This window comes from Maniola jurtina, chromosome 14 (genome assembly GCF_905333055.1).
Source record: "Maniola jurtina chromosome 14, ilManJurt1.1, whole genome shotgun sequence".
NCBI classification, from domain to species: Eukaryota; Metazoa; Arthropoda; class Insecta; order Lepidoptera; family Nymphalidae; genus Maniola; species Maniola jurtina.
Window position 1 is genome coordinate 9223333 of NC_060042.1, and position 15731 is coordinate 9239063.

Consider the following 15731-nt stretch of genomic DNA (forward strand, 5'->3'; position numbering starts at 1 on the left):
AAAGTGTTTACTTGGTATAGATACCTTCAATATCAATTAATAATCGACACTTTTTAAATCCCATTAGCTTTAGTAGTCAGGTCCCCTGCAACATCAGGGTTGAGGAGTTGGAATCCAAATTTTTTATTGAACAATGTCGCAAACTTTCTTTATCGATTAAAAAAACTACCCAAAATTACGCAGTTAGGTTACCTGCCAAATTTCATGGTTTTGAGTCAACGGGAAGTACCCTAGAGGTTTTCTTGACACACACGACAGACAGAGAGATAGACAACAAAGTGATCCTATAAGAGTTCCGTTTTTCATTTTGAGGTACGAAACCCTAGAAAACGTAGGATCGGCATTCCGAACCAGTGGTAAATTTTTCTGACCATCCAAAAACACTTTGAAGTTTACCTAAAAGTTTACAGGAATAAAAATTTATCATTGTATTCCATTCCATTTCATTCTATTCCATTCTGTTCAAAGATAAATAGATAATAAAAATATTTGTCACCGAAACAATAATTTACGATACATCGACCAATATCAATTTTACTGATGACAATCTGACTATTACCAAAGTGAACGACTACTATAATATCTATTATATACGACTAACATAATATGTATTATAAATTGTGTGCCGTTTGCATTCTCACTAGGTTCTCATTAAGTTTGTTTTATTTGGTTAAACTTTCTGGCATTTATATTGTTATGACGTTTAATTGGCAAACAGTCTGTTTATTGGCTGAAACTCAAAAATTCAGCCAATCACAACAAAGAAAATATTGTAATAATGATTGATGCAGCTTTCTGTAATTGAAAACAAAATATTTGACATTAACTTGAATGTGACAGTGTTTTCCGAATAGGGTTGCCAGAGGCCCCGTATTTTACTGGTTACCCCGTATTTCAGGATACAGAAACCTGTAATTATGAAAATAAAATACGGGGCAAATAAAACTAAATATTTTTAGGGTTCCGTAACTCAAAAGCAAAAAAGAACTCTTATAGGATCACTTCGTTGTCTGTCAGTCTATCAGTCTTTCCGTCTGTCCGTCTGTCCATCTGTCCTTCTATCCGTCTGTCATGTGTTCATGAACAAATATTAGTATTTTCAATTTTCAAAGTAAGATAACTACATATATCAAGTGGGTTATCATATGAAAGGGCTTTACCTGTTCATTCTAAAACAGATTTTTATTTATTTTTATGCATATTTTTTTAATGCATAACAGTTTTTGATTTCTCGAGTAAAATGTCGGAAAAAATACCCGAATACGGAACCCTCGGTGCGTGGGTCTGACTCGCACTTGGCCGGTTTTTTACAAATTCAGCAGGAGCTGGCTGGCGAAATCAAACACTGACGTTATGTCCAGTAGAAAGAATATTTTCCTTTTGCGGCAATGCGTAGCCGAAACCCACTCGATATTGATCATGGTCGTAGCCAAGGCGGCGGGGCTTGGTTTGAGGATGTAAGCCTTTTTTTATACAAGTTAGCCCGTGACTTTAATCTTTTCTAGTGGTAAGTGATGATGCAGTCTAATTTCTTGGCCGTTAGGGCCATACTAACCATATAACTAGCCATGACCGAAGCCTCCCACCAGACCAGAAATTTCGAAATGGCGACTGCGCCTGGGAAGCCGTCAAAAACCTAAGCCTAAAATAATACTTACACTATTTCTTGCATTTGCTTACCAATTTTTTTTTGGAAATATATCAAACATTTCGCGCTCACTTCACTCGCGCTTTGAATTTCTATTACTTGGTGTAAACCCCGCAATTTCGTTTGCATGAATTTAGATTTTTAAAAATTCCGTGGGGGATTTTCCGGGCTAAAAAGCCGCCTAAAAAAAATGTCTGGGATGCAAGTTACCTCTGAATAGTAAGTACCAAAATTTTGGTAAAGAAGATGGGCCGTGAAAGGTTAACAAATAGATAGGCAAATAGATATACTGTCGTATTCGTAATATTAGTATGGATAGGAAGCTTTAAAAATAAAATCTTGCTATGGCTACACTCGTTTCCCTTTCATTTTAATTTTTTCTGTATTGAACCAAAAACACTTACGCTCACTGCGCTCGCGCTTTTTTATTGTTGTATTTTATCTCACTGTCAAATTGAAAGGCGAAATTCCACTAACCAGGTAATTAGCCCATAAAGTTGAGCGAATGTTTTTTTCCTCATGACAGGATTCAGTTCCGGCCCTAATAAAACCTCTCCCGCAATCGATTCCTGGCTACGGCCATAGTATTGATACTGTGAAGGTGGAATTACAAATTAAATGTAATTTTAAGTTGAAATGAGAAGATTGTATGCATGAAATGTATAACATTTTGCTTTACAACACTAAGAGTTTTTAAAAGCTATTTAAATAAATAAATCTTTTATTTAAAACCACATTGCAAAGTTCACCAATCAAGATACGGCAACATACAGAGAAAAAATACAAAACTTATAAATAAACTGAAATATCTAAATAGGCTTTCCATGCATTTCAGAGAGAAACACCGCCTATATATATATTCTTCAAATACTTCAAAATTTCAAATTTCTTCAAATCTAAACCCCGTATTTTTGATGGTGGTAGCCTGTAAATCAAAAAGAGCCAGGTGGCAACCCTACTTCGACCTAGACAGAATGAAAAATTGTTTTCATTACTCGGTATGCCTACTGCCATAGTGTGACAGAAAGTGTGACGGTAGTTGTGACCTCTGATTGGCCGACTCTCTTTCACTATTTGCTAAAATTGATGATTGCAACAACAATTTTTTCTTTTTTGTAATCGAAAACAGAACACGGACGTCAAACAGGTTGACTAATTGCAATCATTTCTGACCGGCTAACATTGTTCCGCTAGTGGCTCAAACTCACTGTCGCAGCAAGAACATGGTAAATTCAGCCAATCACAGCAATTTGAAATTTGGTTATCACAAATGTACCGATCTAGGAACCGAGAATGCACGAACCAGGGCAGATAGAGATAAGAACAATAATATCATACGTAGGAAATCGACGGGGGATCGTTGGCGAGGATAGCCTTAAGGCATGCCGCAATGTCGCACTATGTTGCTCTAACGTAAATGAAGCTTATAGAGTAATTTTCACGTGTACAAATAAACCGCTACCGGTGGAGTTGCGCCAAGAGCCAAGACGGATAAATGTTTGCATTTTTAAATACACCGTCCAGGAAATCATATTTTTTTCTTTGCGATTGTAATGAGAATTATATTACGTATTAAATTACAATCGTACAAATTCTGTAATAGTATCCTCATCCTGTGCCAAACAGACTAAGCCAAAGCAAAAAAACTTTTATATATTTTATAATCGAATGAAATATTAAACACCTAATAAGGTTTGTACGGTTGCAGTAGCTACAACATTACTGAAGTTTAACAATGAAAAAACGATGAAGAATTTCATGAACAAAATATATATTTGATTGAAATTGCTGTCAGTCATAGAATTTAGAAATACCAGTGATAGACCGCAAGATTGTTATCATAAGAAGAAGAGTATAATTTGGTACCTACTACCTTTTTTTTTTTTTTGTTGACGCTGGGGAATGCATTTACGCATCCCCCCCGGAGGGAGGGTATGTGGGACTCGCCGGCCGAGAGGCGACCGGAATACCCACTAAACCCCAGCGGCGCTACTGCGCGTCGCCTGGCGACTGGGTCACGGGAACGGCCGAAGCAAACAACCGCGACCCAGCCAGCGACGTCTGCCGAGGCAGACCCTCCACCGGGGACCTGCTCGGTACCCACCACCGCACCTCCGGGACGCACCAACGAAGTGCGTCCCCCGACCCTGGGACGCGCACGTCGCCCGTGTCCCATCGTACGCTTCGTCCACTGTGCCCTCTGCTAGTCAGAGGGACACGCGGAGAAACCTCCCTCCCTGCCAGGTCATTAGCCATAGCCAACAATATTTCCGAAGAGAAATTGTTAGCCATGTTACCGGGGCGCACCGGCCCGAACACTGCTCTTCCCCTCGGACGCATCCAAAAGGGACCAGCAGCATCCAGGCACACTGGGAGGTTACCTGGCTGGGGTACCTACTACCTGGTAGCAGAGTGACATTAATAGAGCTCCGTTTTTACCCTTTGTGTACGGAACTCTAAAAACCCGAAGTAAGTGTGTTTTAATTTCGCGCCACTTACCGACATCATTTGTTTTTCAGATTTTAAAATGAAACACATGCATATTTTGATATGATCAAAAATAAATTTTTTTCGTGAAGATATTTCTAACTTCAAATGCTCATTATTTATGTAAGTAGGTAGTCACTTGTAGCTTACTATCATTCAAATTGATACCTATTCCTATCATTCAAAGTTAAACCATTTGGTGTCTTCCAATTTTAGATGGAGACAAACTTCAGTTTGTCCTACTGATATTTGCAAGTGTTCCAAAGGTATTCTGCCTTACTGCCAACTTTTATTTTGACCGACCATTTCAAGATGAACTATGATATTTACCAACAAATTTTAGTCAGCCAAAATGTTGTCTTGTCATGGAACATATGTTTATAGAAGAGCAGAATTTCCTATCGGTGAAAACAACATCTCATCAATAATGATTTAATTCATATTTCGCATTACGAATAAATTTTTTTCTTCGAAGATGATACAATTCCAATACTTTTCGACCATATTACAATGCTTCATTCTTTGTTAATCATATTGTTTGGTGAAAAAAATTATGCACGTCTAATATTGAGGCCAAGAACAAGCGAATACATTATGCAAGTTGCACGGTGAAAGGCGATAAGCACAAAAGTTGGTTTATAATTTTGAAACCTGTGAAATAACAGACAATGCAACTGAAATATGAAACAATGAAGGGAATAGTTTGTACGCTAATGAACTTTCCGCGACTGCACTGGGACAATCTAATCTAAGGAAATTGCAACGATTTGGTAAGGGCCGAAACACATAAGCGCGTTGCGGCGCCGCGCCGCTGAAATCGGCAGTGCGCTATAGCGGTGCGGCGCCGCAACGCACGACGTGAATTCCAGCGTTATGACGTCATACTTGTTGACAAGGATGCAGTTTGTTTCTAACACTCTTGCAAACAACACGTGTCAACCGAGAAGCAGTTTTAAAATTAAAATGTCTGACGTTGACGTCGATCTGTTTATATCTTCGGTTCAGGAACACCGTTGTTTGTGGGATACTAGTGACGAAACCTATAAAGACAAATTTATAAAACAAGAAGCATGGAAAAGCATTTGTGAGATCGTTTATGTTGATTACAAGGAAAAAAACTCAACCGAAAAATCAAAACTGGGTAAGTAGTAACATATAGTCTTAGGCAATGATATTTTAAACTAAAGATAAGTTACGTTCATAGTAATTTACGTTTTAAATCTGTTCCTGTGTTTAAATCATTACCTCCCAGCAATCCAAAACTGCACACATTTGCAAGTTTTACTGATTAGCAAACCAAAAGATATGAAATAAAACGCAATTGAAAGAGATAGCTATAATTTTAATGGTTGCACTTCAAACGTTTCTTGTGCATAGAGTAACATTTATAGTCGTAGAGTGGACACTTGATTCAAAACTATTCAAAAGTACATAGATAAGAAATAAAACATCTTACAAAAGTAAATCACATTTATTGAAAATTTTAACAGTGAAATAATTAATAATGAAAGAAAAGAAATAAAATACACATTTTTAACCGACTTCAAAAAAGGAAGAGGTTACTCAGTTCGACCGTATATATGCTTTTTTTATGTTTGTTCACAACATGTTAAATAGTTTGAATCAAATGTATTAAGGTATTATTTGTATTTTGAACTGAGTAGGTATACGAACATTCATATTTTGTTTAATTGCCAACTTAGGGCGCCAACATCACTGGAAAAGTAATTACAAAAATCATTCCGTATTAGATGTGGGCTTAAATTATTTTCATTTGCTGTGGGCAAATGCAACATTTGCAGATCAGAATCATCAAAGATAATGTCATCGGTCGCTTGTACTCCATCTCGATTCAAAACAAAGTTGTGCATTACACAACATGCCTTGATAATGTCTGTCGCAAATTCGTATTGCACATTCATAGATCGATGAAATATGCGCCATTTATTGGCTAGGATGCCAAAAGCGCACTCGACATATCTTCGGGCACGACTCAGTCGATAATTGTAAACTCTTTGTTGTACCGACAAATGTTTTCCTGAGTAAGGGCGCATGACGTTATTCGAAATTGAGAATGCTTCATCTCCTACAAAAACAAATGGAGTTTCATTTTGAGAACCTGGTAAAGGCTTTGGTACAGGAATAGGTAATTTGCGTGTCATAATCAAATCATAAAGTTTAGAGTTCTGGAAAACGGTGGAGTCACTTTCCTTGCCATACGCTCCTATATCGACAAAAATGAATCTATATCTAGAATCTACAAGAGCTAATAAAACTATTGAATTATAGCCCTTATAATTGTAAAACAGTGATCCACTGTGCGCAGGACATGTAATACGGACATGTTTACCATCAAGAGCTCCTATGCAGTTAGGAAAATTTGCTTTCTTGTCAAACTCAATAGCGACATCTTCTAGAACCTGTTTTGTTATAGGAGGTATATTTTGACTTGATAGATGTTTCCATATGGCGCGACAAACTGTCCTTACAATTTTTGCTATTGTACTTGCTCCTCGGAAGTAATTCGTATGCATGGTTTTAAAGTCACTGCCGGTTGCTAGAAATCTAAAATGAAATAATAATTAGTAGGCAAATAATAAAATAATACAAATGTAGGTATAATCAAACTCAAACCGCGCAGGTAATAGTGTTGCTAAAGGAATAGATTTTCAAAGATAGACAGGTAGTTTTTCAAAGAAGTACTCAATAAATATTTTACATTATGGTTGTTCTAGGCAAAGTCAATCAGTTTTTAACTTGCCTAAGTCAAGAAAAAGCAGAAAATTATTCTTTTTCGGCGGCCAGCCATTTATATGAAATTGGATGGACCGAAAGTACTTATGAAAGTTATATCAAATTTTATATGTAGTATAAATGGAATCTAGGGAATTTTAGTCTTTATTACTATTTTTCACTTGTGAAGTTTTTTGTTGCAGGTAATGATTTAGTCAAGAAGTGGAAGGCCATAAAAGATAATTTTGCTAAATATCAAAAAAAACTAAAAGATGCCAATCGATCAGGAGCTGGAGCTGCAAAAATTAAAGAATATCACTTGAATAAACAATTACAGTTTTTGAAAAAGGTTTCACAAAATGCAACTGATTCCAGTTTATGCGTAGCGGAAGGAGATATTGAGAATGAAATAACGGCATTGCCTCGTTATAAAAGTCAACCACGAAAACGAAAGGCAGATGATAAGGATGATATTGAAGAAGATTTATTGGCAATATTAAAAACACCGGAGAATAGACATTTGCATTTTTTCAAGGGGATTTTACCATCTCTACAATCGTTAAATGAGAATCAAACATTGATATTTCAAAGTCGGGTGCTTCAAATATTAACCGACATTCTTCAACCTTCAATTCATCAAAATACACATCACGGCTATAATCAAGAATATCAGCATCAGGGTTACAATCAAGGATATTCAACTATGAGATACGATAATACGGTTCAGAGTGGCTACCACACTTCTACTCCTGGAAGTTCGATTACTGAACAGAGGACTACCTCATCATCAAACCAACAACGTCCAATAAATTCACCATTTTTACTGGACGAAACGTCAGCTACTTCCTATGTTTCACAAGATGAGGAGTTTGATTTTTCTTAAATTGATCATTACATTTTTTAAGGCCTATTAAAGTATTCTTAAAGTAAGAAAATTGTATAATGCAAAAAGCTTAATTTGATTCTGTCTTGTTTCATTTGAACCTGGCTTTGTACCACTAGGTACCCCCAAACCATGAACACTAGTGATGCAAAATTTTTATCGACACCCCGCTAGTACCACAGGTGTATAAAGCCAGGGGTACAAATAAAACTAAACATTTGATTCCGAGTGCCATAAACATCAATAAAAAAAAATAAGAAACCTATTTGTTTTACCTTAAAGTTAAGCCCAGCATTTCCAAAGCAGTAACTGGTTTTCTTCCTTTATTTTTTTTCTTCTGTATATATTTTGATAACTCGCTTAATAGCTCTTCAAATGATGATATACTCATTCTAAAGTAGGCAACAAATTTTTTTTCGTCTATCTTTAATGCTTCGTATTTTTTAGAAAAGAACTCGCCATTTGGATTCATACCCTTACTTAATGGATGTATCCAGTATCTTCTTTGCCGTATTTTTAAGATAGAATAATGTCTTCTTAATAACAAATAAGCAATAAGTTTATTACGATCCATCGCAGAGAGACGTCTATCCACACTCAAAAATCACGAGAAAATGGTTGCCCTACCATAATGCCCTGTTTCGCGACGCCGCAACGCGGCAACGCAACTGCCGATTTTGGCGTTGCGGCGCCGCAAAAATAAGCAGTTTGCGTTATGTGTTTCGGCCCTAAGTGCTGCGGAATCCGGATAGCGTAAGTAATAATAAAATTAGTGCTCTGTGGTAGGTTTAAGGTAGAAATAAATACAAATAGATACAGCTAAAAAATGCTTGGGAGTTTCTCCAAGTGATCAAATGAGAAATGAGAAGACCAGCTAAGGCAGGAAAACCAGAGTAACCGACATAGCTAAACGGGTTGCGAAGCTGATGTGGCAATGGGCAGGGCAAATAGTTTGAAAAACGATAGACGTTTTGGTCCCAAGGTGCTAGAATAGCGACCCCGCACTAGAAAACACAGCGCTGGTACTGGAAGATCCTCACTAAGTGGACAGAGGACATTAAACGAATCGCAGGGAGCCGCTGGATTCTGACCGTGCAAGATCGTTGCCTGTAGAAGTCCCTGCAAGAGAGCTACGTCCAGCAGTTGACATATCACTTGATAATGTTGATGGCGATGAAATACAAACGCTAAATATATTCCAACTTTAGCGATTGTTTGTCTCACGTAATACAACAAATAAATACTATTGAATTGTAAATGTTTAGATTTTCAGGAGACAGGAATTAAACATTATAGGCATTATTTATTATTGAACGTATAGTGAATAAAACTTTTTCTATAAGGTTGAAACAGTTAAAATAACGAGACATTCCGATCAAATTAATTAGCAGACGTAACGTAAGACAACTAATGAAGCTGGAGGAAAGTTTAAACTTGGCGGTGTTGTAAGGGTTCCTCATCCAATGAGAAACCCTATAGTTTCGGTAATTTAAATTCCAGCATTCCCGTCACTAATTCTGTAACTTCATGAAATAAGATTTGATACCATTGTTTGAAACAAGCAGAAATTGCACCTTTTTTAAAAAAAAAAGAATATTAGCCATGTTAAATGACTAATATTCCCCTTTCCTCTCCAACTAAGCGTCAGGCTTGTGCTAGGAGTAGGTACGACAATAGTGCAACGGGCGGGGTTTGAACCGTCGACCTTTCGGTTTTCAGTCCACTCCTTTACCGGTTGAGCTATTGAGGCTTAAATACAAAAAAAAATTGAAATTCGGAAAACACAGTTATGCTGAAGTTAATACTAGGCATGTGATAGCTGAATTGAATTATGAGACTACAAAAAAATTACAAATCGACAGAGTACCTCGTATCTACCAACAACCACCTGCATTTAATGTCACAGCTATTTTAACATTGTAAATGGCATTGCCTACAAGGGATCGGATAAAAATATTTTTCGCTGGAACTGTTTATTATTCGAAGCGGCATTAGAACGACTACTGGTATTTACAAGGAACTATGTATTATCATGAGACCTCGTCACCTTTTTAATACTTAAGTAAAAATTATGGTAAAAATCTTACCAACTCACACACGCACGCACGCACGCACGCACACACACACACACACACACGCACACGCACACGAACACACACACACACACACACACACACACACACACACACACACACACACAAAGCCACACACACACACTCACTCACACACAAAGCCACACAACACAGATGGCGAACTTAATTAAATGTTAATTATCCTTGCTTTGTGAACGAGACAAAACAACAACTACACAAAATGCGAAAACACTTCTCGACACTAGTCATTAGAATTTTTTATATTGATCTTGATACCAATTTATATAATCAAAAAAATTAATTGCGTTTATCTCCTCTACTAATAAAATTCCGAGGCGTAATATCGCAACGGTTGTAGACGTCAGTTTTATCAACCTAATCAAGAACTTCTATCATAACAACTCCGTTTCTCAATGTTCCATCCATAAGAAGATCTAATACAAACTTTATCTTGGACTGGCACAAGAAAACGATACAGTGCGAGATATTTTTGCTCAGTAATCTTCAGGAAGCCAAAGATAATTTTAAATTTGCCGTTATGAAAACCTATTTCGATCAAAAAACTGTGTCATTTAAATGTCGTCATCATCATTATGATAATCATCTAGTCACTAGATTCTACTGAGTAGTGAGTAATCCGTCATGTCCCGTCCATTGAACTGAGTCCACTGTTACTTTTCTCTAGTTTGCTATAAAGAGACATAATAAGAAAGGAGTACACACTGACGTCTGGTCTAACCAGGAAGCCATTTTTAACCCCCGACACAAAAAGAGGGGTGTTATAAGTTTGGCGTGTGCATCTGTGTATGTGTCTGTGGCATCGTAGCTCCATCGTCGAAATAAAATTGCATTTTGAAAGATTTCGCATTTATTGCTCAGTTACATATCATATTAGCGACTGAAAAATCAGCCCTAAATAAACAAGTGTAAATTAAAAATTTATAACACCCCCGACGATCCAAAGTATCTGAGTTTTCCAAGTCCAAAACATCTAAAAATCTAAATCAATAAATAATTATGTATTTAGGCAACGTCCATCTTGACAGCTTGACATTTGTCTATTGACATAATATTATGAACCTAACGGTTATCTAACCTTCTTTTCTACAAGAAAACTAGAAAAGAGCTGATAACTCTTAAACGGCTGAACCAATTTTTTTAGATTATAGCTAAGAACACTCTCGATCAAGCCACCTTTCAAACAAAAAAAACTAAATTAAAATCGGTTCATTCGTTTAGGCGCTACGATGCCACAGACAGATACACAGACACACAGATACACAGATACACAGACACACAGATACACACGTCAAACTTATAACGCCCCTCTTTTTGGGTCGGGGGTTAAAAAAGAAGTACAAGAGATAACGTAATAAATAAGTGCGCAAATGTAATAAAACTTTGTTGTAAAGATGCAGGTGTATTGATTTCTAATTCAATCTGATGAAGAATCATCAAAGAATTTGCTTAGATGTAACTTCATAGTATGACAAACAACAACATTATGACCTTCGCATCTAATTCCGAGAAAAACAACTCATTCAATAATCGCACTGTTAGCAGAAGCTACTTCTTGTATAACCAAGAACGACGCAAATTTCAAATCGAAAGATGTTTCGAGCCAGTGTTGTAATATGGGGCTCACTCAATAAATCAAAGAATATTTTTTTCTGAAGCTAAGTAATTCAAACATTAAAAATTTATAACACCCCCGACAAGTGAAGGTTACAGTAACTAGAAAAGAGCTGATAACTTTCAATCCGCTGAACGATTTTCTTGGATTATAGCTAAGAACACTCTCGATCAAGCCACCTTTCAAACAAAAAAAACTAAATTAAAATCGGTTCATTAGTTTAGGAGCTACAATGCCACAGACAGATACACAGATACACACGTCAAACTACTAACACCCATCTTTTTGGGTCGGGGGTTAATAACAGGTTCTTCGTGGATATTTCAAATAAAGATTTATATAATACTGGACGCAAAGATTCGCGCTAGTCCACTCAGAATCTTTTGTACTAATAATAATAAATTGTTTTCGAGTAACTGAAAGATGTGAACCTTTCTTTTTGCTACCAGGAAAAAGCCCTTAAAGATCGGGCCGGGCATACTTTTAGACAATGTTTTAACACCTCCGGCGTTTCCCATTAAAATCAGTTTAACAACAGGCTCATCGTAACAAGTAGTGGGATAAACATCGAGCAACTAAGTATACTCTTTGTTGTTTTTCTCCAGGCCGTGTTTCCTGCCTGTTGAAAATAAAAATATGATTCACTGTTCACTGACGGTTGATAGGGTCTTAGTAAAAAGTTGATGGGACGAGAAAAAACTTTGTATTATCATCGCTCAGGTTCACTGTGTATAATATGTATGATAGTTAGCCTATAACATGAGCTGTAAAGTACTTAAGTATTTCATAAGAAATATTCTCAATCATCAGTTTACATTGCGATGCGAATAAACCAAATGAGACTGCAAACAATAACTCTATTTGCAAACTTTATTAACTAGAAGCACTTTATCGCATAATTTTAAAATAGATAGCGCTAAGTGCAAAATGAATTAACATAGTATTAATCAGATAATGTATCCTCTAGGGTGGTCCATACAATCTGGACATAATGAATATATGTGACTTATTATAGAGCTAACAAAGGAAGGTGACAATAAAAAAACATACGTAGGAAATTAGATCTGAACAAACGCCAATAACAGTCAGCACAGAGTTAGGTACTAGTACCGATAGCTAGGTAAGTACAGAAAAACGAATTTGGAAAAACATTTTTCAAAGAGTGAAAATTTGTAGGTATCCTAGCGGGACATATCATATAACGCCATAACAATTCCAAGTTCCAACGCACTCATATATCACACAGATATCCAAATTGCTTACGTTACAATAGATACAAATTTTGCTACATTTGTTTGGGTCTCTACATAACCAACCAACACAAACCGCGACGGTAAACCTACTTCTTCAACTATATTTTTTATTTGAATAAAAAATAAAAAATATTTGGATTCTTGCAAGATATCTTACTGTTTAATTCTTACGAATAATAAAGAAAACAAATAAGATATAACTAACGTACCCATTATTGTTACAAAGAGTTTACGTCTTAAATTTTCTGCGAAATCAAAAACACTAAATAATAGCTTCAGAGCAAGAAACATAATAATCTTAAATATCTAAATACTCTATTCATATTTACATTTATGTATACTGCAAATATTTTATCCCACCAAAAACATTTCATGTAAAATGTGGCCAAGACTCACAAGTTCATAATGCTTTCACTGTTAAAAAGTTATGAGATCTCTAGTAGAGCCAAGCCCCTAGCTGAGCTTAGAATTGCGCTGCCCATGGGACCTATCCCAAGTCCAAAGTATATAGCTCTTAAATGCTCTTGAGTATATCACATTTATAACAATAAAGAACAAATAACTCTACTTACAAGCTCTGATTTTACAAACCCTAAATCTTGGTTAAAAAAGGACGGCTTGGCCGTTTAATGTTCGTGGTACTTTTATCTGATATGACATTTAAGCCCGGAATAGCTTGTGCGACAATCATGAAGTATAATAAAAATTAGTAATTGTCGAACAAACTATTCCTTATGACCTTAATATAATATGTTATGTCATGTAATAGTTTCACGAACATTAAACGGCCAAGCCGTACTTTTTTAACCAAGATTTAGGGTTTGTAAAATCAGAGCTTGTAAGTAGAGTTATTTGTTCTTTATTGTTATAAATTTGATATACTCAAGAGCATTTAAGAGCTATATACTTTGGACTTGGGATAGGTCCCATGGGCAGCGCAATTCTAAGCTCAGCTAGGGGCTTGGCTCTACTAGAGATCTCATAACTTTTTAACAGTGAAAGCATTATGAACTTGTGAGTCTTGGCCACATTTTACATGAAATGTTTTTGGTGGGATTTCATTTCTTTTTGGCAGGTGCCCTAGAGTTTTTTTTGGATCTATTTTTTGTAAGTACCTACATCATTTTCATGGCCCGCTCTCTATCGTTACCTCTTTTTTTAAAAACTTTTATTCCACTTGCAATGTATGTAACTATGTTTGTTTGGGTGGAATCTTGCAACTCAATTTTAAAGCAGATCTCTTCTTAGTCTTAGAGTCTTTTAGGACTTCAGGAAACACATTTTTTAAATGTACAGACTGGGAAAAGTTTATTTTCATGTTGTTTGAATGAAATTCCTAGCCTACATACCAAATTTCAGTCTTCTAGGACTTAGGGAAGTACTTTAGAATTTTTGACTAGAGGGGTTTTGAATGGCAATAAATCTGAAACCATAACAGGTAGACAATTGATACTTGGTACGTTTGATAAGTCTGTCAAGGACATATTATCCTGAAAATATCAGCATTCTAGCGATAGACTTTACAAATAATTTGCTTCCCCCATACGTGAGAGTGGAGGGGGAAAATTTTGAATTTCTTAATTTTCCTGTAGTTTGTATGCAATTTCTAGTGTACACACCAAATTTCAGTCTTCTAGGACTTCGGGAAGTACCCTAGAATTACAGACTAGAAGTTTTGACTGTCAATAAATCTGAAACTATAAAAGCTAGACAATTGATACTCAATGCGTTTAATAAATCTGCCCAGGACATCTTATCCTGAAAATATCAGCATTCTAGCGACAGAATTTACAGATTTGCTTCACCCATAAGAGGCGTAGAGGGGGGGCATTTCCAATTTCATAATTTTCCTGTAGTTTGTAGTCAATTTCTAGTCTACATACCAAATTTCAGTCTTCTAGGACTTCGGGAAGTACCTTAGAGGTTTTGAGTAGAGGTTTTGATGATCATCAGTGAGGGACGAAATCGGCGTATTTTAGGTATCAATAAATCTGTAACCATAAAAGCTAGATATTTGATACTTGGTATATTTGGTAAATTTGCTGAGGACACCTTATACTGAAAATTTCAGCTTTCTAGCGTCATCCAGACCGAAGTTATGACGGGTCGAAAATACGGCGAAACACTTCGAGAAAAAGGTACGTAGCGCCCCGGCCGCCATTGGGCTCGTCTTGGCGGGGGCACTGCCGTGCCCCCTGATCTTAATTACAAGAAACACTATGGACACTGACATCACAAACAGATAACGAACCTCTTAGTGACAATTGGCATAGGGATGCCAAGTAGTTCCATCATAGTATTATTCTATGTTACTTATTAATCTCAGTATTACATTCGACACTATTAAAATGTTTTTCGTTTACCTTATCCACTAAAATTTTCACACGGAGCTTTCTATTTAATAAGAACGCATAGAATTTTCAATAAATCACAAATTCAATAAGATCTTGGCATGAAATCCTCGTACTCTTGGTGAATGTTCTTTGCGTAGTGAAAGTCATGTTTTACAATACCTTGCTATTCTTTCCAGATACGTGATGCTCGAAAAGCTTTTCTCCAAAGAAATCTATTTATTATTGTAGTCGGGTCTTCATTTCTGCAACAGTTTTGAGTCACAAGCTCTATTTTAAAAATTTGGTGTCTGATATCGCAATCGGCTTTTGTCACCGCATTTTTATTCTCCGCTTTCATCATCTCATCGTTCATTACTATGCAAACAAATATCGCTATAATATTAGAAACAGTCAAAGACCTTAAATCGTTTGGCACCTTAATGATCATATTCGCGTGACACGGTTATGCACATGCGTTAGGTGTGTGTCGCGTGTTTATGAAAAAAGGTTGTATAATAAGTGCGACAGGTTTTTGATACAATAGTTTCGCGAAATTGCTACTCGAATTCTGAGGCCGACCGTACGGAGTACATACAAAGTAGGTACACGACAATACTAATGCTCCTATATCCTAATACAATACTGTTAGTGATAAATCTCGAAGGTCT

The 15731-nt window shown here is 36.4% G+C and overlaps 3 protein-coding genes across 10 annotated transcripts in view; 1 reads left to right on the forward strand and 2 right to left on the reverse strand.

The window, feature by feature from the left end:
* Window positions 1–15731, reverse strand: part of LOC123872145 (cytohesin-1) — a 79467-nt gene that overhangs the window by 37613 nt on the left and 26123 nt on the right. The gene's annotated exons all lie outside the window — the stretch shown is intronic.
* Window positions 4938–7830, forward strand: LOC123872148. Its single transcript, XM_045916311.1, has 2 exons — window positions 4938–5276; window positions 7072–7830. Exons 1-2 carry the CDS (start codon window positions 5009–5011, stop codon window positions 7749–7751), a joined length of 948 nt encoding a protein of 315 aa, XP_045772267.1. The 5' UTR covers window positions 4938–5008; the 3' UTR covers window positions 7752–7830.
* On the reverse strand, window positions 5588–8480 carry LOC123872147 (protein ALP1-like). Of its 2 annotated transcripts, XM_045916310.1 has the most exons (3): window positions 8027–8480; window positions 6486–6700; window positions 5588–6221 (listed from the first exon to the last, which is right to left on the reverse strand). In XM_045916310.1, the coding sequence occupies exons 1-3, from the start codon at window positions 8323–8325 to the stop codon at window positions 5812–5814; spliced, it is 924 nt and encodes a 307-aa protein (XP_045772266.1). In that variant the 5' UTR covers window positions 8326–8480; the 3' UTR covers window positions 5588–5811. The 2 variants fall into 2 exon arrangements, with proteins under 2 accessions (XP_045772266.1, XP_045772264.1); XM_045916308.1 differs by having other exon boundaries at window positions 5588–6700.